Source organism: Aotus nancymaae, unplaced genomic scaffold, assembly GCF_030222135.1.
Source record: "Aotus nancymaae isolate 86718 unplaced genomic scaffold, 86718_ANA_hifiasm-v0.15.2.pri h1tg000155l, whole genome shotgun sequence".
Classification (NCBI taxonomy): domain Eukaryota; kingdom Metazoa; phylum Chordata; class Mammalia; order Primates; family Aotidae; genus Aotus; species Aotus nancymaae.
In genome coordinates, this window is record NW_026988570.1 from 2,339,489 (window position 1) to 2,362,956 (window position 23,468).

The following is a 23,468-nucleotide window of genomic DNA, read 5'->3' on the forward strand; positions in this document are numbered from 1 at the left end:
GTCAGGCCAGCCCTGGCCACATGGGATATCTTGAAGGATTTGGGCGGAGACGACAGGACAGAGTGGTCTGTTTATAGAAATCCCTCTGTGTAGATTGGCACCTGAATGCAGTTGTCATCTGCGATAGCCACAGGAATTACTTGAAAGTGGGGCATGCCAGGGAGTGAGCTGGAGCTGCCCTGGAACTCCAGTGCAGCTGGAATTGTGGTACTATTTGTTTTTTGACACTGTAACCATTCTGCATTTAAAAAAAAGTCTTCATTTTAAGCCTTTATTATTACTCATGCAGTGAAATACTATGTAAAAAAATGATAATTATTTCCTGCTACCTTTTGCTAAGTCCCTTCCATGTGCCAGCCAAAGTGATTCATTTGTTTTTTAAATTATTTATTGAGCAGCTGTGGTGAGCCAGGCATTGCTCAATGGGCAGTGAACAAAGCAGGCAGAAATTATCTGTCTTGATGGAGCTTACTTTTTAGTCTGGGAGGAGTCGGACTATAAACTAGTAAGTACATTTCTAGTATATCAGGTGGTGATGGATGCTGGGCATAAAAATCGTGTGATAAATTGGAAAAGAAGAAGTAAAATAGTCTCTGTGAGCAAATGACAGGATCTTTTATGTAGAAAACCCCAAGATTCCACAAAAAGTTTGTTAGAACTAATAAATTCAGCAAAATTACAAGATAAAAATCAACATGCAGAAATCAGTTGCATTTCTATACATTAATAATGAAGAATCCAAAATGAAATTGAGAAAACAATTTCTACTTATCATAGCATCAGAAAGATAAAATACTCAGGAACAGACTTAACCAAAGAGTTAAAAACTTGTACATGGAAAAGTACAAAATTGCTGAAGGTAATAAAAGGATATACAAATACATTGAAAGGCATCTGTGTTCATGAATGGGAAGACTTAATATTGTTAAAATGTCCACACTACTAAAGCAATCTACAGTTTCAGTGCAATTCCTATCCAAATCTCAAAGATGATTTTTGCAGAAATATAAAAACTCATCCTAAAATTCACATGGAATCTCAAAGGACTCTGAATAGCCAAAGCAATCTTGGAAAAGAAGAACAAAGTTGGAGGTCTCTCACTTCCGATTTCAAAATTTACTGTAAAGCTACTGTAGTCAAAACAGTGTGGAACTGGCATAAAGACAAGTTTAGAGACCAATGGAATTGAAGAAACATCCCCTAGAAATAAAACCTCACATATGTGGTCAATGATTCCTGGCAAGGGTGCCAAGACCATTCAGTGAAGAAAGGGCAGTTTTCTCAACAAAAGATGCTGGAACAACTGGATATCTACAAGCAAAAATGACGTTGGAAGCTTGCCTTACACCATATCCAAAATTTAACTCAAAATGGATTAAAGACCTAAATGTAAGAGTGAGAACTAATAATTCAAATAAAACAAAAAGGGCTTCATAACGTTGGATTTGGCAATGATTTCTTGGATAGGACACCAAAAACACAGGCTTTTGAAAAACATAGATAGATTTTCAGAATAAAAATTATCTAATTATTGAAAACAATTTTAAAAGACACTTTAGTAAACATTTGTATAAAAATAAACTGGACTACATCAAAATCAAAATCTTTTGTGTGTCAAGGGACACTATCAACAGAATGAAAAGGCAATATGTGGAATGAAAAAAATATTTGCACATTTTATATCTATTAAGGGATTGATATCCAGAATACACAAAGAACTCCTACAACTCAACAAGAAGAAAACCAAACAACTAGATTAAAAAATGGTCAAAGAGTTGAAGAGATATTTCTTCAAAGATATACAAATGGCAATAAACACATGAAAAGATGCACAACATCACTAATCATTAGGGAAATGCAAATAAAACCACAATGAGATACCACTTCACACACATTAGTATGGCTATTGTCAAAAATACCCAGAAAAGAACAAGTGTTGGAGAAGATGTGGAGAAATTGGAACCCATGTGCATTGCTGGTGCTGATGTGGGAATGTAAAATGATGAAGACTCTGGGAAAGACAGTATGGCATTTCATTAAGGAATCAAATGTAGAATTACAATGTAGACCAGAAATTCCACTTCTTGGTATATACCTCAAAAGAAGTGAAAGCAAAAACTCAGACAGCTATTTGTACATCCATGTAAATAGTGGCATTATTCCCAATAACCAAAAGGTAGAAATAACCCAGATGTCTATTGGCAGATGAATGGCATAACAAAACATACAAAACATGTATGTAATACATACAATGGGATATTATTCAGCCTTAAAAAGGAAGGAAATTTTAACACATCCTATAACATGGTTGAACCTGGAAGACATTATGCTGAGTGAAACAAGCCAGTCACAGAAAGACAAATAGGGTACTTACATGAAGTATTTAGAGTAGTCAAATTCATAGATATTGGAAGTGGAATGGTGGCTTTCCTGAGTCTGAGGGAAGGGAGAAGTGGGAGTTAGTGTTTAATGGGTGCAGATTTTCAGTTTGAGAAGATTAAGAAGTTCTGGAGAAGGATAGTGTTGATGGTTGCATAACACTGTGAATATATTCAGTGCCAGAGAATTGTACACCTAAAAATAGTTAAAATAGTAAATTTTATGTTGTGTATATGTTGATTGTTTTAAGTGAAGATGTCAAGGTGTTCAGGAGAGTCAGAGGGACAGATGGGGGGCTCATGATGAGGTGACATTGGAGCAGATGCCTAAGAGGTGGGGAAGCGACACAGATGGAGGTCAGTGAACAGCATCCAGGCAGAGGAAACAGCAGTCATGAAGGGCCTAGGGTGGGTGTGTCCTGGGCTTGTTAATGGAATCACAGGTGCCATGTGGTGTGAGTAGTGTGAGTGAGGAGGAGAGAGGTGGTGACAACCAGGGAGATGGTGAGTCCCTGGGGTATGAAGGGCCTTATGAGGTATTTGATTTTCTTCAGACTGGATAAAATGGAAAGCCTTGGAGGGACTGAGTGGAACAGGACCTGTCTGACTGGGTTCCTGGCTGCTGGCTTAGGAATATGTTATAGGAGAGGCAGGACTGCAAACAGGGAGCTGAGCAGTCACCAGGGAGAGAGGTGGTACTAGCTGGGACCACAGTGATTGCAGTCAAAGTGATGAGAAGTGGCAGGAATGGGGATTCTACTGAAAAACCATCAGTAGACAGACACTGATACATGGAAGTGGAGTGAGAGAGAGGAAAGAAAACACGATTCCCTGGTGTTTGGTCTGAGCAACTCAACTAGAAGGATGGGGTCACCATATACTGGGGTGGGAAGCCTAGAAGAGATGTGATGTTAAATCTGGAGCTAGTCTTTAGATGTGATCATCTAAACATGTTTGAGATGTTTAGGGGCAAGGTACCAGAAAGCCATCAGCATGGAGATGAATTTAGAAACATAAGGCTGGATGGATTCCCATGGCATGAATGTTGACAGAGAAGGGGAGGCCCAAGAGTGGAGCCTGGTGGGAAGGACCAGAAAGGAAAGTGGAGAGGAGTAGCTATAGAAGTAGGGGACAAGTGGAAGAGAGCTCATAAGCATTTTACATACATTGCTCCATTAAATGATCATAGCAAATCCATAAAGTAAATATAGTGCTTGTTTTACAGGTCAGGAGACTGCAATGTAGAGAGAAAAGGTAACTTGTCTTAAGTTCAGTAGTAAACAAAGCAAAGGCAGGATTCAAGCCAGTTAGCCCAATTCCACAGCTGTGTGTGGTGAAACTCCACACTGCAGTCTTTCTGTTGTGATGGAGAAAGAACAGAGGGATGGGAGAATTGAGTCTTGTAACTCAAGATGAATAGGAGACCATCTCTGTCTTCCAAGTGTGAACTGTCTGGTGGGTCAGGGACTAGAGTGCATCCATCACAGGGAAGTGGCTCCAAGAGGGGCCATTAGTACGGGCAGCCTTCCTGGGTGAGCTGGTGTTGACACTGACCACGGAGGCCGCACAGAGCCCAGCAGGCAGTGACCTCCTGTGTGTATGTGGGGTTGAGGGAGGCTGTCCTGATGACAGCACCTGGGGAGAGGCCACACTGCTTCAACGGGTGAGGCAGGTGTCCTATTTGGGGGCTGTCCAAACATAGAATGCAGGTAGCATCAGTGCTTTCCAGTGGCTGCCTTCTTGCCACAAGACAAAGCTTGTTTTGGGCACATGAGTGGAATTCAACCATCAGAAGCTCCCAAAGGGACTACCCGGCAGGCAGGAGTTTTGTGCAGGTGGAGAGTGCAGGGTTAGGATTCATGTTGGCAGCAGCGGCCATGCCCAGTGGGGGCTGTGACTTCTGGGCTACACTGAGCCTGAAACACTGCAGGTTTTTTTCCTTTGGTTCCTGGCACTGGGGCCAACTTGGCTCTTATCAGTTTTCCAAGTCTGCTTTTCTACCTTCTACTGATGCTGTGAGGCTTGGATAGATGAGTCAGTTATAGACAGACACTATACAAAGATGCACAAACCATCACTGGGAAAAATGCTGAAAAATTTCTCATTTTCTAAAGTAATATATGTTCATTACAGAAAGGTTAAAAATACAGGTAAACATACACAATTGCAAAATTCTGTTGTCCAAAAATAACTGGTAACAGGCTTACATATGCCAATCTGGTCTTTTAAAATATATTATATATGTATTTATACTTACATTGTTTATTTAAAAAGCATATGGGATGGTTATAGTACAGTTTTCTCACCATCGTGCAATGGTTATGGGTTTCTGATTTTAGAGTCAGAACAGGGTTCATGACTGGCTCCTTCACTGAGGAACTCTGTGGCCTTGGGCTAGTTTCTGAATTCTCTGCATCTCAGTTTCTTTCTCTGCAAAGTGTAAATGATAGCAATACTTACCTTAAAGGGTTGATGTGAGGCTCAAATGTTGTAACACATGTTAAGTTGTCCAGACAGTGTTTGGGCACATAGGAAGTGCTGAATGAATGCTCAGTGGTAGTACTGTTTGACCATCGAGTGTTTAAGTAGTCCTGTGATATATTTATCTCTCACAATGTAGAATAATGGGAACAATATTTGCTCATGGGCCAAAAATTATAAGCAACCATTAATTTCCATTAAAATAAATGTAGAATGCTGCAGAAAAGTAAGCTTGTACATCAAGCTGGTAATGTCAATAAGATATGTTCATTCCACCACTATCAATCAATTCTGTAATTACACTAATAATTAGAAAAAATTTCAAGGTAACTAGGATTTGGTAGTAAGCCTGTGCTGCCAAGGGAAGAGGTATTAAATTTGAGGTAAGAATTTGGAAAATCCTACACTGTCAGGTCTTGCAATAATGTCATGAAGAGAAAAATATCCTTAAACAGAGCCATGGGAATGTCACCTTTCATCATTCCTACACTGGACTTTCCTGGAGTAGTCAGAGGCCCTTGAAGAGAACAGAAGTACATGGATATACCCTTTGTTACAGAATACTCCCAGGATCTGTGCAGCTGGCCTACTATGTGGCCCCAGGAACCAGCAAGGAGAAAGAAGGGCCAGACATAGAGGGTTTGGTGAGAGGGTTAGATTTTCTTGCAGTGGTAACTGGAGTCATTGGAGGTGTTCGCTATGGTGCGGGGGGAGAAGAGGGAAAAAGGAACACAACGTGACGCTTATTTTAAAAATGTTGTAGTACCTTGATCCAAATTTACAGGTTGATTCAAAACATATATGGAAATGCAAAGGACCTGGAAGAGTTAAAACAATTCGAAAAAACTGCAAAGTTAGAAGAGTCACTACATGACTTCAGCGCTTACATTGTAAAGCTGCTTAAGATCATGTGGTATTGGCATAAGAAAAGACAATGAGATCAATGGAATAGAATGGTGAGTTCTGAAAGACATTCACATATATGACCAGTTGAGCTGCCAAGGCAATTCAATGGGGAAAGCAATGTCTTTGCAATAAACGATGCTGGAACAACTAGATAAGCATATAGATTAACTTTCATCCCTGCCTCATGCTACACCAAAACTAATTTGAGGCTCATTAGACACCTGAACAGAGACTTGAAAATTACTCCATTTGTAGAATAATAAAGAGAATGTCCTATTAGGATAGTCAGGGATTCTTAGAGGAGACTCAGAAATCATTTGAACACGTTAAAGAAAGTATACTGATGAATTGGTCTACATTAAAATTAAAAACTGCTGTTCATCAAAAGACATCATTAAGAGAATAAAAATGCAATGTACAAAGTAGGAAAAAATCTGTATCTAATAAGAACTTATGTCCAGATATAAAGAATTTGTACCTATACAAAAAAATCTGTATCTAATAAGAACTTATGTCCAGATATAAAGAATTTGTACCTATACAAAAAAATCTGTATCTAATAAGAACTTATGTCCAGATATAAAGAATTTGTACCTATACAAAAAAATCTGTATCTAATAAGAACTTAGTCCAGATATAAAGAATTTGTACCTATACTATATAAAAAGTCCCTAGAACTTGATGATAAAAAGACAAACGGTCCAATTTTAAAAATGGGGCAAAAGACTTGAACACTAACAAACGGCTGTTAAGCATATGAAAATGTGCTCAGCATCTCTGGTCACCCGAGAAATACAGCTTTAAGCTATAGTGAGATAACATTATACTCCCTCCAGAATAGCTAAAAATGGAAAAGACGGACAATGCTGGTAGAATGTGGAGAAACTAAACTCTCATTCACTGTTGGGAGGAGTGTAAAATGGTACGATCATTTTCAAAAACCATTTGGCTGTTCCCTACAAAACTAAACCTACACTTTAACCCCACAGTTGCATTCCTAAGGATTTACAAAAGAGAAACAGACACATGTCCCCAAAAATATTTGTGCATACATGTTTATGTCAACTTTGTTGATCAGAGCCTGAAACTGGAAGCAACCCAAATGTTCACTAAAGAGTTTCATTTAGACAAATCATAAATTATTCATAGATGGAAACCATTCAAACAGTGAACTATGGATATCCTTAGTTTAACACAGATGCTTCATTTGCATGGAAGAAGGCAGACCCCGAAGAGCACATACTGTTTCCTGCTTGTGTAATTTCAAGAACAGGCCAAAACAGTGGATGGTAATACAAAGAGAAGTGTTAGGCTGGGGGTAATAGCGGCTCACACCTGTAATCCCAGCAATTGAGAGGCTGAGGGAGGAGGATTGCTTGAGACTAGGAGTTTAAGACCAACCTGGGCAACATAGTGAGACCCTTGTCTCCAGAAAAAAAGAAAATTAGCTGGCTGTGATTGCACACCTGTCATCCCAGCTACTCAAGAGGCTGAGGCAGGAGGATCCCTTGAGGCCAAGAGTTTGAGGCTACAGTGAGCTACGATCACACCACTGCACTCCAGCCTGAGCTATGAAGCAAGACTCCATCTCTAAAATACAAAGAAAGAGAAGAGAACAGTGGTTGCCTGTAGAGGTGGGGACTAGCTGCAGAGGGGCGTAGGGACGCCTGCTGGGGGGAAGGGAATGCCCTGTGTTCTTGATTGATGTGATGGTTACACAGGTAGATAATTGACCATAACTCGTGTGCTTAAGCTCTGTGCATTTCACTGGCTGTAAATTTTACTTTAATAGTAACTAATAATAAAAAACTCATAGTGCCTGATGTTTGGGGCAGGGTGGACACAGGAGGCCAGTCAAGAGACTGTTATTATAGTCCAGGGCATAGGAGTGTGGTGAAGAGATGTTAAGAAGTGGCCAGACTTGGGGTCTTTTGGTGGGAAGGCCAGGGCTGGTTAGCCCAGGAGGCAAAAGTCTTGCTTAGAGCCAGCTCTGGACGACTGAATCTTTGAAATTCATTTATTTGTGCATTGTCCGCTGACCTCCTCTTTCTAAAATAATTTGATGCTAATTAGAACAAAGGACATGAATTCAGTAAGGCTGAGAATACACAACTAAAAATTGAAGCCAGAAGATAGAAGAAGCAAATATTCCATTGAGACCGCTCTGAACCCTCAGCTGGCAACATGATCCAGGCTGCCCATGGGTTGCAAAGGAGGTCGTGTGGGCTAACATGAGGAAAGACAGCTCAGACTACACATCCAACCTGTTCCGAATCATGGTGGTTTTAGTTGAGAAGTATATATGTCTGTTAGAGACTACTCTGTAAAAACATATAATTTTTGCAGAATTTATAACAAATGATTACATCACAATGGTCTGTTACATCAAGTGCTCTACAAAGAAAGGGGAGTATTTTAAGAAAAGCTGTCTTCTCTGTTTGAGGCCGAATTTATTAAGTATAAATGTGAATAGCTCTAATTTAAGATAAACTGTAAGCTTGGGTATAGTATCCATACATTTATGGAATTATTATTATTTAAAATCACTACAAACTTACATGCTACTATGGAGATTTAATTTGCTTTGAATATATTAAGTGTAAATGAAGACAGCTATTGATACAGTAGAATTGCTGCAAAAATGAATGCAGAAAAGCACATAACTGTTGATTGATCATTATCATTACAGAGCATTCAGTTAGTGCTGCCATTCCAATGAGAGGTGAAACTTATCAATATTAGACATTCTTTAATTAAGAACAAGTAATCAGAAATAAAATAAGAATGAAAGAAAATAGGGAAATTATGTGTGAAAAAAATGTTAAAAATATATACCAGCAAGGCAGTCATTCTTATTAAGCCTATTCTCAGTTCTGGAACTTTGGTTTGGCATCTTGACATGGATTAGTACAAATAATGCTGAAATCAACATCAGAGAATTAATGGCGAGCTCCTATTGTCATTTCCCATCAGATGTAATAGCAAAGGTCACTATCTCCTGCAGAGAAAAGGGAAGGGAAGTAATTGTCATAGATAATTTGTAATGCTCTATGGTGGCTAAATTTCAGGTTGATTCTTCAGTAAATGTCCTTGCAATTATTTCAAATGGTGAGTAAAAATGACCACAGTTGAACACCATTAATAGCAAAGTCATACACCTGCATTGACAGTGTACATGAAGAGAATGAAATATGAAGAAAGCTATGAATAGTTGGAAATTAGGGGGGCAGTGCTTATTCCTGATGATTTTGGTTTGGCTAAAACAGAGCTGGTGACAAGGAAGGGTTTGTTGTGATGATTCTAGAAAGAGTGACTCTCAGAAAGATGAACTGGGGGCCCAAGAGAGGTTGATGTCAGGTACTCTTTAGGGACAAGGCTGGTGGTGAAAAATCGGGCCAATGAGGAAGGCTGGGCCACTCGGAGTCCCATGCCTTCCTCTGGCTTAATAATGAGGAGCTGGGAGGGCTGGTGGCAAGATGTGCTGATGAAAATCCTGGAGCTCCAGATTCTGATACGGGATACTGCTCTTCACTTACCAGGTGACTCTGGTGAGACAAGTCATTTGATCTCCCTGAGCCTGGGATTTTCTATCTGTTATGTGGCGTCAGTCTTTTCTGTCCTGTTAGCCTCCCATGTAGGGTTGTTGTGAGAATCTGTGCAACAAAGGGCCCTCTAAAAAAGTCTGCAAATATCTGCTTTAGTTGTCTTTTATTATTTGTTGGTAATAACGAGTCATGCAGTGGTTTATGCTGAAGCCTTGAGCTATATTAGGAAAAATCAATACAAGATGTATTGGGTTGGAGCCATGATAAGAGTAATAAATCTTGACAGCCTGCTGTTTGATCAAATTAATAATGCTTGAGAGAAGCATTGTGAAAATCTATGGGAGGGAAAAATCTAGAATGTGTTTGGGATGAGAGCTTTAGCCAATGTGGAAATTGAAAGACATCCAAGGAAGGTTAGTTATCATCCTGCTGCTGGTGGAGCAGTACACATGCACACACACACACACACACACACACACACAGACACACACAGACACACACAGACATGCACGTACACACGTGGATACATGGACACGTGCACACATGGACACGTGCACACAGACATACGCACACACATGTACATACACATACGCACATGGGTAACAGGCACCAGAATTTTTTCATTATAAAAGTAACATGCATTTATTATAAAGACTGTGAATTTAACAAGTCAGAAAACCATAAGGAAACCTTGATATTGAGTCTGTCATGTTTTCAGGCAGAGAAAACGAAGAACTTTGTCAGCCGAAGCCTCGTCATAGGAGACATCCTTTCCATGGCAGACATGGCCACAGGAGTGAAGGTGAGAGGCGTCAGGCACCTGCCCTGCACCAACTCATGCTCGCTTTGCATGCCAAGGAATGAAAACTGTAACTGCGTGAACTCTCTCAGTCTATATAGTGGCACAGGTGTTGGTAAAATGGCATACCTCAAACCCGTCCCTGGCTGCTTCTTTAACCATTATATCCTATCCTGTTTTTGTTTTTAATTTGCTTTTCTTCTTTGTACAGTTTTGTTACATTTGTGTCAATCAGTTATTTTCCTTTGTCTTAATTTTATAAAAACAGTATCATAATCCTTTGTCATTTTCTTTCTTCACTTGAATATTATTGCTAAGATTGATCCATATTGTTGTGTGTCCCTGTATTCACTAAATTTTAAAATAAAAAACCTTTTTATTTTGAAATAATAAAGCTCACAGAAAGTTACAAAAATAGTACATCAGGTCATGAGAACCCTTTAGTCATGGTGACATCTTATATAGCAGTAATGCGATGTAAAGCAGGAAATCAATATTAGTACAGCACTGTTAAATAGGACATAGATGCTATTCAGATTTCACTAGTTTTTACATGCACTTAATTTTGTGTGTGTGTGTGTGTGTATAGTTTTATGCAGTTTGACCCCATATGTAGATTCATGTAACCACTACCACAATCAAGATATAGAACTGGAGGGGTACGGTGGCTCATGCCTGTAATCTCAGTACTTTGGGAGGCTGAAGTGGGTGGATCACCTGAGGTCAGGAGTTTGAGACCAGCCTGGCCAACATGGTGAAACCCCGTCTCTACTGAAAATACAAAAATTAGCCAGGCGTGGTGGTACATGCCTGTAATCCCAATTACTTGGAAGACCGAGGCGGGAGAATCATTTGAACTCAGGAGGCAGAGCTTGCAGTGAGCCCAGATCATGCCATTGCATTCTAGCCTGGGGGACAAGAGTGAGACTTTGTCTCAGAAAAAAAAAAAAAAAAAAGAAAGAAAAGAAAAGAAAAAAGATATAGAACTGTTCCATCATTAGAAAGAAACTTCCTGGTGCTACCCCTTTACAGTTTCATTTGGCCTCCACTCTATCCCTGCCTTTTGGCAACCGCTAATCTGTTCTCCATCTTTATAGTTTTGCCATTTGGGGAATGACATAGCAATGGAAGAATGTTTTGACCACTGTGTAATATTCCTTTGTGTGATATACCACAGCATTTGTTCATCCACTTTCTGATGTTGTTTCCAGGATTTTGCTAATTTGAAAACTGCTGCTGTGAATACTCTTGTGTATGTCTGATGTTGAACATGGGTAAAATCTTTCCTTAGGTATTCAACTAGGAATGGAATTGCTAGTTACAGGATGAATGAATGCTTAAAGAGTAGTGTTAATCTATTCTTCAAAGTTAGTGCATCAATTCACATTCCTACCAACAGCATGTAATCGGATTCTGTAGATCCATATCCTCTCTCATACTTGGAATTCTTAGACTTCTCCATTTTTGGCAGATTTTTATAAAATAGCTTCTTATTGTCTTGAGGGAAGACAATTATCTTGCATGTTCCTGCTTACCAAGGATGGTGAACAAAATAGCTCAGGTGGGTGTGTCTCCTGCAGCCACTCATGCTGCCCAGGCCTTCCAGCAGAGAGTCATTCATGGGGGCCTCCTTTCCCTCCCTGGACACCACTGGGTCTCAAAATAATTTCTCATATCCAAACACCCAGTCCTGATGTCCCCAAAGAGGAAAAATTACAACTAGAACATGAAGACAAAATGATCAGACAAGAAGCCAGGTCAATTGGCAGTGAGTCCAATATGGTGGTGATTTCAGTTTGGTGTAGACATTGTCTATGGGTAGGTAGGAATTAAAAACAAAGGAATCTGTGAGTGCCATCTTGTGGGGGTGTGTCCACCATCAGGTTTTTCCAGGAAGACTAGGCTTTCTGTGATTTCAGCCAGGCATGATCTCTTCCCTCTTGGATGAGTTGGCTGTGGCTTTCAGAGAGAGCAGTTAGCTGAGATGCAACAGATAGATTCCCTCTCAGGAATACCAGAGGATCCTGGTCCAGACTCCTATGATCCCAGTTTGTGCTTTTACCATACTGCACCCCCACCCCACCCTGCCACCTACCTTCTCTTTAGCAGGCCTCTGTGGATTGTGACCATAGGGATAGCTCCACGGGTGGTGGCAGCTCTCTGGGTAGGGAGCCCTCTTCTCTGGTTTCCAGGGTCTTGCACTGAGCTTAGTCCAAGGAGCTGAAAAGGGAATGTCTGAATGAATGAGGGAAGGGGCAACCTGTGGCTTAAAGCAGACTTAAGAAGCATTGTAACCAATTGCAATGTGCGTATCCTATTTACATCTTGGTTCAAACAGCAAACTATCTGTTAAAAAAAAAATTGTGTGTCAGTTGGGGAAGTCTGAACATTGGACGTTTGATGATATTAGAGAGTGATTATTATATTTTTAGGTGGGATAATGATTTTAGGGCTATGTTTTAAAAAAGAATCTGTATCTTTTACGTATGTATTGGAAATATTCAGGGAAGACCTAATATGATGTCAGGGATAAACATCAGTATAGCCTGGGGTGTAGGAAGGGGAAAGTACATGGGGGTGGCTGGGGGGAGGGAGATGAAGAAAAATGGGCCATGCGCTGGCCATCTTTGAGTTCATTATATGCTTCTATTTTGTGTGATTTTTTTTCCATAATACATTTTTTTGAAAACTTCTGAGTATCCTAGAAGGAAATTGGCATGGACTTAAAGAAAAAGTTGTTTGAAATACTTCTGTGGTCACTCCACTCTCCTGTTTAAAACCTCTTTTTTCCCATTATGCTTTAGAAACATCCTCTAATCATTGTTGTTGCCTATGGGTCCTTGCAAGTGTGGCCCTGGTCATGTCTGTTCCACTGTCCCCTTCTTCTGGCTCCTTTTACCCACCTTTGGACCACTTGCTACCAGCCCTAGCTTGGTCTTTCCCCTCCTTCACCTGGCTGACCCCTATTCATTCTTCACGTCCCAGCTAAAGTGTCCTTCCCACAGGGATGCCCCTCTCAAGCCTGCAACTTGAGTCCCATCCACTTGCTGTCACCTGTCTTTGCTTTTTATGGTTTTCTGCCGTAACCTGTACCCATTTTGAATCTATGTATTTATTCATGGAATTACTTTATTTCTGTCACTACCACTAGAGGGAAAACTCCTTGAAAACTATAACCCTTACATTCTTGGTACTCATAAGTGTCAATATTTGAGTATTAAATATATACATAAAAACAAAACAATATGGTGGTTTCTCAAAAAGTAGGACGTAAAAATTACTGTGTAGCCCAGCATTGCACTAACTGGATACATACTCCAAAGAATTGAAAGTAGGGACTGCAATAAATACTTGTGTGCCAATGTTCATTGCAGCATGATTCACAATAGCTAAAAGCTGAAACAAGCCACATTTCCGTCAACAGAGGAGTGGATAAACAAAATGTGGTATATACACACAATGGAATATTGTTTAGCTATAAAAAAGAATGAAGTTCAGACACATACCACAATGTGGATGAACCTTGAAATCGTTGTGTGAAATAAGCCAGACATAAAAGGACAAATATATGAGTCTGCTTATATACAATATCTAGAATAGAAAAATTCATAAAGACAGAAGGTAGATTAGAGATAACGAGAGGTGGGAGGGAGGGGAGAATGGGAGTTATTGCTTAATAGGTACAGAGTTTTTGTTTGCAATGATAAAAATGTTTTGGAAACATTTGTGATGGTTGTACAACATTGTGGCTGTACTTAATGCCACTGAATTGTATACTTAAAAGTGGCTAAAATGGCAAACTTTGTACTATATATATTTTGCCACACATAAAAATAACAATCAAAAAATATTATTAACCCTGCTGTCCCACATATCGGTAATTGTAGGAGATTTTTTTTTTTTTTTTTTTTTGGAGCTTGGAACCCTAGACAATTAGAGGAAACTATAGATTGTGCAGCCCCCAGGAGGACTGTGGCTGTCTTTTCTACTGGTGATGGAGGAGATGCCAGGAGGGCATGTGCTGTGCTGGAAACAGATCCTGTGAGCTCTGGGTCAGTCAGGGGTTCCCCAGATGCTGCTGCCAGCTCAAGAGCCACTGTCTTTCACAGGAGCTAGCTGTCAATCTGAGGAAGAGGCGTCAACATCAATTTATCAAAATCAGCTATGCCCTGCATGTTCAAGCCCATTTTTTTTCTCTCTCTCTCTCGGTCTGTTTATCCAGTGGCTTTGCATTTCCCTAAGTACTTTGGACAAACTCATTTGTACTCACATAGTCAAGTGCTAGCAGGGCTGGGGGCTGACTCCAAGAGTGGCTCACAGCGACAGGGGTGAGCACACTAGCGAGGTACCAGGGAAAAACATTGTCTTTATTGGTGCTTTGAATCCCCACTCTAGCTTGTGAGCCAGCCCAAGTTTCCTGCCAAAAACATGGATGCAATCTGGAAGGACTCTAACTAAGGCTGAAAGAAACCAGTCATGCTTCCTTTCCTGCTTCTCTATGACTGTCTCCTTTCCCTTATTTGTTATTTTTTTCTTTGTGCATAATTGTATGGATTCTTTTTTTAATTGCATTTTAGGTTTTGGGGTACATGTGAAGAACATGCAAGATTGTTGCATAGGTACACAGGTGGCAATGTGATTTGCTGCCCTCCTCCCCTTCACCTATATTTGGCATTTCTCCCCGTGCTATCTCTCCCCAACTCCCCACCCACTGCTGTCCCTCCCCTATTTCCCCCCAACAGACCCCAGTGTGTAGTGCTCCCCTCCCCGTGTCCTTGTGTTCTCATTGTTCAACACCTGCCTATGAGTGAGAACATGCGGTGTTTGATTTTGTGTTCTTGTGTCAGTTTGCTGAGAGTGATGGTTTCCAGGTTCATCCATGTCCCTACAAAGGACGCGAACTCATCGTTTTTTATGGCTGTATAATATTCCATGGTGTATATATGCCACATTTTCCCTGTCCAGTCTATCATCGATGGGCATTTGGGTTGGTTCAAGGTCTTTGCTATTGTAAACTGTGCTGCAATGAACATTCGTGTGCATGTGTCCTTATAGTAGAATGATTTATAATCCTTTGGATATATACCCAGTAACGGGATTGCTGGGTCAAATGGAATTTCTATTTCTAGGTCCTTGAGGAATCGCCACACTGTCTTCCACAATGGTTGAACTAATTTACACTCCCACCAACAGTGTAAAAGTGTTCCTATTTCTCCACATCCTCTCCAGCATCTGTTGTCTCCAGATTTTTTAATGATCGCCATTCTAACTGGTGTGAGATGGTATCTCAATGTGGTTTTGATTTGCATTTCTCTAATGACCAGTGATGGTGAGCATTTTTCATATGTTTGTTGGCCTCATGTATGTCTTCTTTTGTAAAGTGTCTGTTCATATCCTTCACCCACTTTTGAATGAGCTTGTTTGCTTTTTTCTTGTAAATCTGTTTTAGTTCTTTGTAAATTCTGGATATCAGCCCTTTGTCAGATGGGTAGATTGCAAAAATGTTTTCCCATTCTGTTGGTTGCCGAATCACTCTAATGACTGTTTCTTTTGCCGTGCAGAAGCTGTGGAGTTTGATTAGGTCCCATTTGTCTATTTTGGCTTTTGTTGCCAATGCTTTTCGTGTTTTGGTCATGAAGTCCTTGCCTATGCCTATGTCCTGAAGGTTTTGCCCAGATTTTCTTCTAGGGTTTTTATGGTGTTAGGTCTTATGTTTAAGTCTTTAATCTATCTGGAGTTAATTTTCGTGTAAGGTGTCTGGAAGGGGTCCAGTTTCTGCTTTCTGCACATGGCTAGCCAGTTTTCCCAACACCACTTATTAAATGGGGAATCCTTTCCCCATTGCTTGTTTTTGTCAGGTTTGTCAAAGATCGGATGGTTGTAGATATGTTGTGTTGCCTCTGAGGCCTCTGTTCTATTCCATTGGTCTATATCTCTGTTTTGGTACCAGCACCATGCTGTTTTGATTACTGTAGCCTTGTAGTATAGTTTGAAATCTGGTAGTGTGATGCCTCCCACTTTGTTCTTTTGGCTTAGAATTGACTTTGCTATGCGGGCTCTCTTTTGGTTCCATATGAAGTTTAAGGTGGTTTTTTCCAGTTCTGTGAAGAAGGTCATTGGTAGCTTGATGGGGATAGCATTGAAACTCTAAATTACGTTGGGCAGTATGGCCATTTTCACGATATTGATTCTTCCTAACCATGAACATGGAATGTTTCTCCATCTGTTTGTGTCCACTCTTATTTCGTTGAGCAGTGGTTTCTAGTTCTCCTTGAAGAGGTCCTTTACATTCCTTGTTAGTTGTATTCCTAGATATTTTATTCTCTTTGTAGCAATTGTGAATGTCAGTTCATTCTTGATTTGGCTCTCTTTAAGTCTGTTATTGGTGTATAGGAATGCTTGTGATTTTTGCACATTGATTTTATATCCTGAGACTTTGCTGAAGTTGCTTATCAGTTTCAGGAGATTTTGTGCTGAGACAATGGGGTCTTCTAGATATACAATGGTGTCGTCTGCAAATAGAGACAATTTGACTTTCTCCTTTCCTATTTGAATACCCTTTATTTCTTTTTCTTGCCTGATTGCTCTGGCTAGAACTTCCAGTACTATATTGAATAGGAGTGGTGAGAGAAGGCATCCTTGTCTAGTGCCAGATTTCAAAGGGAATGCTTCCAGTTTTTGCCCATTCAGTATGATATTGGCTGTTGGTTTGTCATAAATAGCTTTTATTATTTTGAGATACGTTCCATCAATACCTAGTTTATTGAGGGTTTTTAGCATAAAGGGCTGTTGAATTTTGTCAAAGGCCTTCTCTGCATCAATTGAGATAATCATGTGGTTTTTGTCTTTGGTTGTGTTTATGTGGTGAATTACATTTATAGACTTGTGTATGTTGAACCAACCTTGCATCCCCGGGATGAATCCTACTTGATCATGGTGGATAAGCTTTTTGATGTGCTGTTGCAATCAGCTTGCCAGTATTTTATTGAAGATTTTTGCATCTATGTTCATCATGGATATTGGCCTGAAGTTTTCTTTTCTTATTGAGTCTCTGCTGGGTTTTGGTATCAGGATGATGTTCGTCTCATAAAATGATTTGGGAAGGATTCCCTCTTATTGGATTATTTGGAATAGTGTCAGAAGGAATAGTTCCAGTTCCTCTTTGTATGTCTGGTCGAATTCAGCTGTGAACCCATCTGGACCTGGGCTTTTTTTGGGTGGTAGGCTCTTAATTGCTGCCTCAACTTCAGACCTTGTTATTGATCTATTCAGGGTTTCGACTTCTTCCTGGTTTAGGCTTGGGAGGAGGCCACTGTCCAGGAATTTATCCATTTCTTCCTGGTTTTCTAGTTTATGTGCATAGAGTTGCTTGTAATAATCTCTGATGATGGTTTGAATTTCTGTGGAATCTGTGGTGATATCCCCTTTATCATTTTTTATTGCATCTATTTGGTTATTCTCTCTTTTCTTTTTTATTAATCTGGCTAGTGGTCTGTCTATTTTGTTGATATTTTTGAAAAATCAGCTCCTGATTTATTGATTTTTTGAAGGGTTTTTTGTGTCTCTATCTCCTTCAGTTCTGCTCTGATCTTAGTTATTTCTTGTCTTCTGCTAGGTTTTGAGTTTTTTTGATCTTACTCCTCTAGCTCTTTCAATTTTGAAGATAGGGTGTCAATTTTAGATCTCTCCTTTCTTCTCATGTGGGCACTTATTGCTATATATTTTCCTCTAGAGACTGCTTTAAATGTATCCCAGAGTTTCTGGTATGTTGTGTCTTTATTCTCATTGGTTTCGAAGAACATCTTTATTTCTGCCTTCATTTCATTGTTTATCCAGTCAACATTCAAGAGCCAGTTGTTCAGTTTCCATGAAGCTGTGCAGTTCTGAGTTTAGTTTCTGAATTCTGAGTTCTAACTTGATTGCACCGTGGTCTGAGAGACTGTTTGTTATGATTTCCATTCTTTTGCATTTGCTGAGGAGTGATTTACTTCCAATTATGTGGTCAATTTTAAAGTAGGTGTGATGTGGTGCTGAGAGGAATGTATATTCTGTGGATTTGGGGTGGAGAGTTCTGTAAATGTCTATTAGGTTTGCTTGGTCCAGGTCTGAGTTCAAGTCCTGGATATCCTTGTTAATTTTCTGTCTCGTTGATCTGTCTAATATTGACAATGGGGAGTTAAAGTCTCCCACTATTATTGTGTGGCAGTCTAAGTCTCTTTGTAAGTCATTAAGAACTTGCCTTATGTATCTGGGTGCTCCTGTATTGGGTGCATATATATTTAGGATCGTTAGCTCTTCTTGTTGCATTGGTCCTTTTACCATTATGTAATGTCCTTCTTTGTCTCTTTTGATCTTTGTTGCTTTAAAGTCTATTTTATCAGAGATGAGAATTGCCACTCCTGCTTTTGTTTTGCTCTCCATTTGCTTAGTAAATCTTCCTCCATCCCTTTATTTTGAGCCTTTGTGTATCCTTGCATGTGATCTGGGTTTCCTGGATACAGCACACCAATGGGTTTTGGCTTTTTATCCAATTTGCCAGTCTGTGTCTTTTGATTGGGGCATTTAGTCCATTTACGTTTAAGGTTAATATTGTTATGTGTGAATTTGATACTGCCATTTTGATGCTAGCCAGCTGTTTTGCCCATTAGTTGATGCAGGTTCTTCATTGTGTTGATGCTCTTTACCATTTGGTATGTTTTTGGAATGGCTGGTACTGGCTTTTCCTTTCTATGTGTAGTGCCTCTTTCAGGAGCTCTTGTAAAGCAGGCCTGGTGGTGATGAAATGTCTGAGTACTTGCTTGTTCACAAAGGATTTTATTTTTCCTTCACTTATGAAGCTTAGTTTGGCTGGATATGAAATTCTGGGTTGAAAGTTCTTTTCTTTAAGGATGTTGAATATTGGCCCCTGCTCTCTTCTGGTTTGTAGGGTTTCTGCTGAGAGATCTGCTGTGAATCTGATGGGCTTCCCTTTGTGGGTAACCCGACCTTTCTCTCTGGCTGCCCTTAGTATTTTCTCCTTCATTTCAACCCTGGTGAATCTGACGATTATGTGCCTTGGGGTTGCTCTTCTTGAGGAATATCTTTGTGGTGTTCTCTGTATTTCCTGGACTCGAATATTGGCCTGCCTTGCTAGGTTGGGGAAGTTTTCCTGGGGAAATTTTCTAGCTTGGATTCATTCTCTTCGTCACATTCAGGTACACCTATCAAACACAGATTAGGTCTTTTCACGTAGTCCCATATTTCTTAGAGACTTTGTTCATTCCTTTTTACCCTATTTTCTCTAATCTTGCCTTCTCGTTTTATTTCATTGAGTTGATCTTCGACCTCTGATATCCTTTCTTCTACTTGGTTGATTCGGCTGTTGAAACTTGTGCATGCTTCACAAAGTTCTCGTGTTGTGTTTTTCAGCTCCATCAATTCACTTATATTCCTCTCTAAGTTGTCCATTCTCGTTAGCATTTCGTCAGATCTTTTTTCAAGGTTCTTAGTTTCTTTGCATTGGGTTAGAACATGTTCTTTTAGCTCACAGAAGTTTCTTATTACCCACCCTCTGAAGCCTGATTCTGTCATTTCATCACACTCATTCTCCATCCAGACTTGTTCCCTTGCTGGTGAGGAGCTGTGATCCCTTGTAGGAGGAGAGGTGTTCTGGTTTTGGGTGTTTTCATCCTTTTTGCGCTGGTTTCTTCCCATCTTTGTGGATTTATCCACCTGTCGTCTTTGTAGTTGCTGACTTTCAGATTGCGTCTCTGAGTGGACATCCCTTTTGTTGATGATGAAGTTATTTCTGTTTCTTAGTTTTCCTTCTAACAGTCTGGCCCCTCTGTTGTAGGACTGCTGAGGTCCACTCCAGGCCCTGCTTGCCTAGGGATCACCTGCAGCAGCTGCAGAACTCTAAGGGTTGCTACCAGTTTCTTCTTCTGCTATCTTTGTCCCAGAAGGATACCCGCCAAATGTCAGTCTGAGGTCTCCTTTATGAGGTGACTCTTTGGATATACGGGGGTCAAGGAGCTGCTTGAGGAGACAGTCTGTCCTTTATAGGAGCTCAAGTACTGAGCTGTGAGCTCTGTTGTTCATTCAGAGCTGCTGGGCAGGTACGTTTATGTCTGCTGCAGCAGAATTCATAAACCCCTTTTTTTTTCCAGGTGTTCTGTCCCTGGGAGTTGGGACTTTATTTATGAGTTTCCTTTGTGCTTCTGCCTTTTTTTTTTTTTTTTTTTTCAGGGCTGCCCTGCCCAGCAAGGAGGTAGCCTAGTCACTGTCTGCCTGCGAGGTTTTGCTGAGCTGCTGTGGGCTCCGCCCAGCTGCTGTGTGAACTTCCCTGCCATCCTGTTTATATGGGTGTAGTTAGAACTGCCTCGGCAATGGTGGCCCACCTCTGTATTGGCGTACTCTCTCTGTAATGGCAGGTTGCCTCGGCAATGGCAGGCTGCCTCAGCAATGGTGGACTACCTCCGTAGTGGTGGAGTGAGTCGGTAATGGCGGATGCCGCTCCCCTACAGAGCTGGACCGTCCTGGGTTCAGCTGTGCTTGCTGTGAAACTCTTAGCCCAGAGTGTTTCCAATCGCAGTTTTTTTTTTTATGGGGGTGGGACCAGCCAAGCCTGATCACCTGGCTCCCTGCCTCAGAGCCTTTTTTTTTTTAAGTTGAACGGTCGACTCTCTCCCAGGTGTTCTAGTTGCCTGTTGAAATGGCACCGGGATCTGTGTGATTTCCTTTGCGGTGACCAACTGCGCCAGCTGAAACAGCGGTGCTGAGATTCGCGGCACATTTTTGCCTGGGAATCTCCTGGCCTGGCTCCCTGTTTCAGTCCCCTTTTTTTTAATCAGATGAATGAGCGACTCTGCCTTCCTAGAGCTTCACTGCTGGCTAAAAGGGGACCCAGTCCCGTTTACTCTGCGCCGGGAACCACTGTGCCGGGGCGCCGGCAAAACAGCCGCGCTGGCGACCCGTGGGGCTCCTCCGCCTGGGAATCTCCTGGTCTGTGGGCAATAAAAATCTGTCTGGAAATGCAGCGTCCACTCACCCTCTGCGCTTTCACTGGGAGCTGCAATCCTGAGCTGCTCCTAACCGGCCATCTTGGATCTCGCTCTCCTCCTTTCCCTTATTTGATTCATCCTACTATCTGTCTTAACCTTCTTGGACTGCCATAACAAAATACCATGGGCTGGATGGCTCCAACAGCAGAAATTTATTTTCCCACCTTTCTGGAGGCCGTAAAGTCTAAGATCGGGGTGCCAGCATGGTCAGGTTCTGGTAAGGGCTCTTTTCCTGCCTTGCAGACAGCCACCTTCTCATTGTGTCCTCATTGGTGGAGAGAGGTACTGGTCTTTTTTCCTCTTCTTTAAAGGCACTAATCCCATTATGGGAGTCCTACCCTCATGAACTCATCTAACCTTGACCATTGCCCAAAGTTTCCATCTCCAAATACCATCACATTAGGGTTAGGGCCTCAACATATGAATTTTGTGGGTAAAAAAATTCTGTCCATTTCTGGGTTCCCACTGTCTAAAAAAACACTTCCAGTTTTCTATTTGTGAAAATTTGCTCTTGGAATTAGGAGATCCTGAATACACTTGAAGTCTCTTTAGGAGACCCTTGTTGGACTGTTGTATAGGAATGGCCTGGCCTATTGCAGCCAGGAAGCCAGCTGGCTTCCTGCCCATGGGATAGACCTCACTGGTCCATCATGGCAGGGGGACACTCTGTAAAGATGGCATTGCTAATGCCCATTCATAGGCTGTGTGTTGATTTAGATCAGTAATGCCTACAAGGATCCCCATGCCAAGCCTCGCTAGTAGCAGGAGCTTCATAAGTGGTGGGGACTGTAACCTCCTGGGACGTGGCTGGGGACCCAGCCCCGCAGTCTTCCAGGTAGTAGCTCCGTTAGTGTGTTGAGGTGCAACCAGCCTGCCTTCCCAGCTCTAACCCACCAGATTTCCCTTCCATTTCAGGATGTCTCCTTTTACTTTTTATTCAGAAGCTAAGAAGCCCTGCCATAGTTCCGTCCTTTAGCCCCTGTGAACTATCCTGGCTACACCTCCCAGCCCTCAGCTAGCTTGCACTGTGGCCTCTGGAGGCTGCTGCCGACCCTCATTGGGCATATTACCTCAAATGCTCCATGTCATAGCTGTCCTTTTTCTTCCCTTGACAAGTGAGAAAGGAGAGAGGGCTTTCTCAAACAAGGTGGGTGCATGTTTGAAGTTGGAGTTTTCATTAGGCGTCTCCCCACCAACTCTACTTTTTCTCTCTTACCATTGATCTTTGCAGTCTCTCTCAGAGCAAATGGTCCTCTCTGTGTCCTGTTCCCTGAGGCCTGCTGGGGACAGGATGCTGGGTAGTCTGACAGGCATGCCACAAATGTCCTCCGAGAGGACACTTGTGACACTCCTATGTGATGGGTTGATGCCTACCTTCCATCAGCCTCAGTATTTCTGTTTTAAGGAGTCCATTCCCTCCTTCTGGCCCCTCCCAGCCCCTCCTCCAAGCAGTTCCACTGCAATCAATAGGTCCTCATCCTCCTGAAAACTCAGGTTACAGACCCAGGTGTCCTCCAGAGTCCTCTCTTTCCTTCTCCTCCCAAATCCATTCCACCAGCTCTGCCTCCAGAATCTCCCCCAAATCCCTCTACTTCCCCACTTCCCTGTCTGTCTCCTTCCTGGCCTGTGGGCTGGAGCCCATGCTTCTCCCAGGAGGCACCTGCTGAAAGCGTGTCAGGCTAGGGAGCTCTCCACTTCCAATCCCCAGGATCTCCACCTGCATTTGGCCTGGCTTGGTTGCATTACCTGCCATTCAGAGGATATGGATTTTGTGGGAAATGAACCCCACACTTTACCTGACTGTGTGGATTGAGGTCATGCAGACGCTGCCTCTGTCAACTGCTGTAGTTTCCTGCAAACTTACAGGTTCACTTCCACAGCCCAGGGTGCCAAGACATTTCATGCATGGGGCTTTCAAAATGTAGATAAAACACTCTAGGTTTTTTTTTTCCTCTTCCTGAAGAGAAGGAAAGGATTTAAAACCTAGAAAAGGAATATATTGTCAAGAGTGTATTAGACACCAGCCAAAGATATTTAGAGGTAGAAAACCTAACTTGTTTTAGTTTTAGAAAAATAGTTTTTAAGACTTAACTCCCCAAATAATGGTTTAGGGAAAAACATGTACCATTTGGTTGCTTCCATTTCCCGTGTTGGAATTAGTAATGCAATTTGCAGTGCCCGCAATGATTCTGTAGAGAAGTGAGCTGAGTCATCAGGGTGTGAATCATCTTCCCAGGATAATTTATGATTCTCCAAATGAAAAGCACTTCACATATCAGATGTGACTAGTGAAATTCATCTGTCCTGATGCCAGAGCATG

The 23,468-nt window shown here is 41.4% G+C and overlaps 1 protein-coding gene across 1 annotated transcript in view; it reads left to right on the plus strand.

The window, feature by feature from the left end:
* LOC110567839 (uncharacterized) overlaps positions 1 to 23,468 on the plus strand; it is a 48,180-nt gene that overhangs the window by 8,281 nt on the left and 16,431 nt on the right. The window contains exons 6-7 of the mRNA XM_064371648.1: positions 5,419 to 5,561; positions 9,964 to 10,112. Of these exons, the coding sequence (XP_064227718.1) occupies positions 5,419 to 5,561; positions 9,964 to 10,112 (292 nt within the window). The remainder of the gene's footprint in view (positions 1 to 5,418; positions 5,562 to 9,963; positions 10,113 to 23,468) is intronic.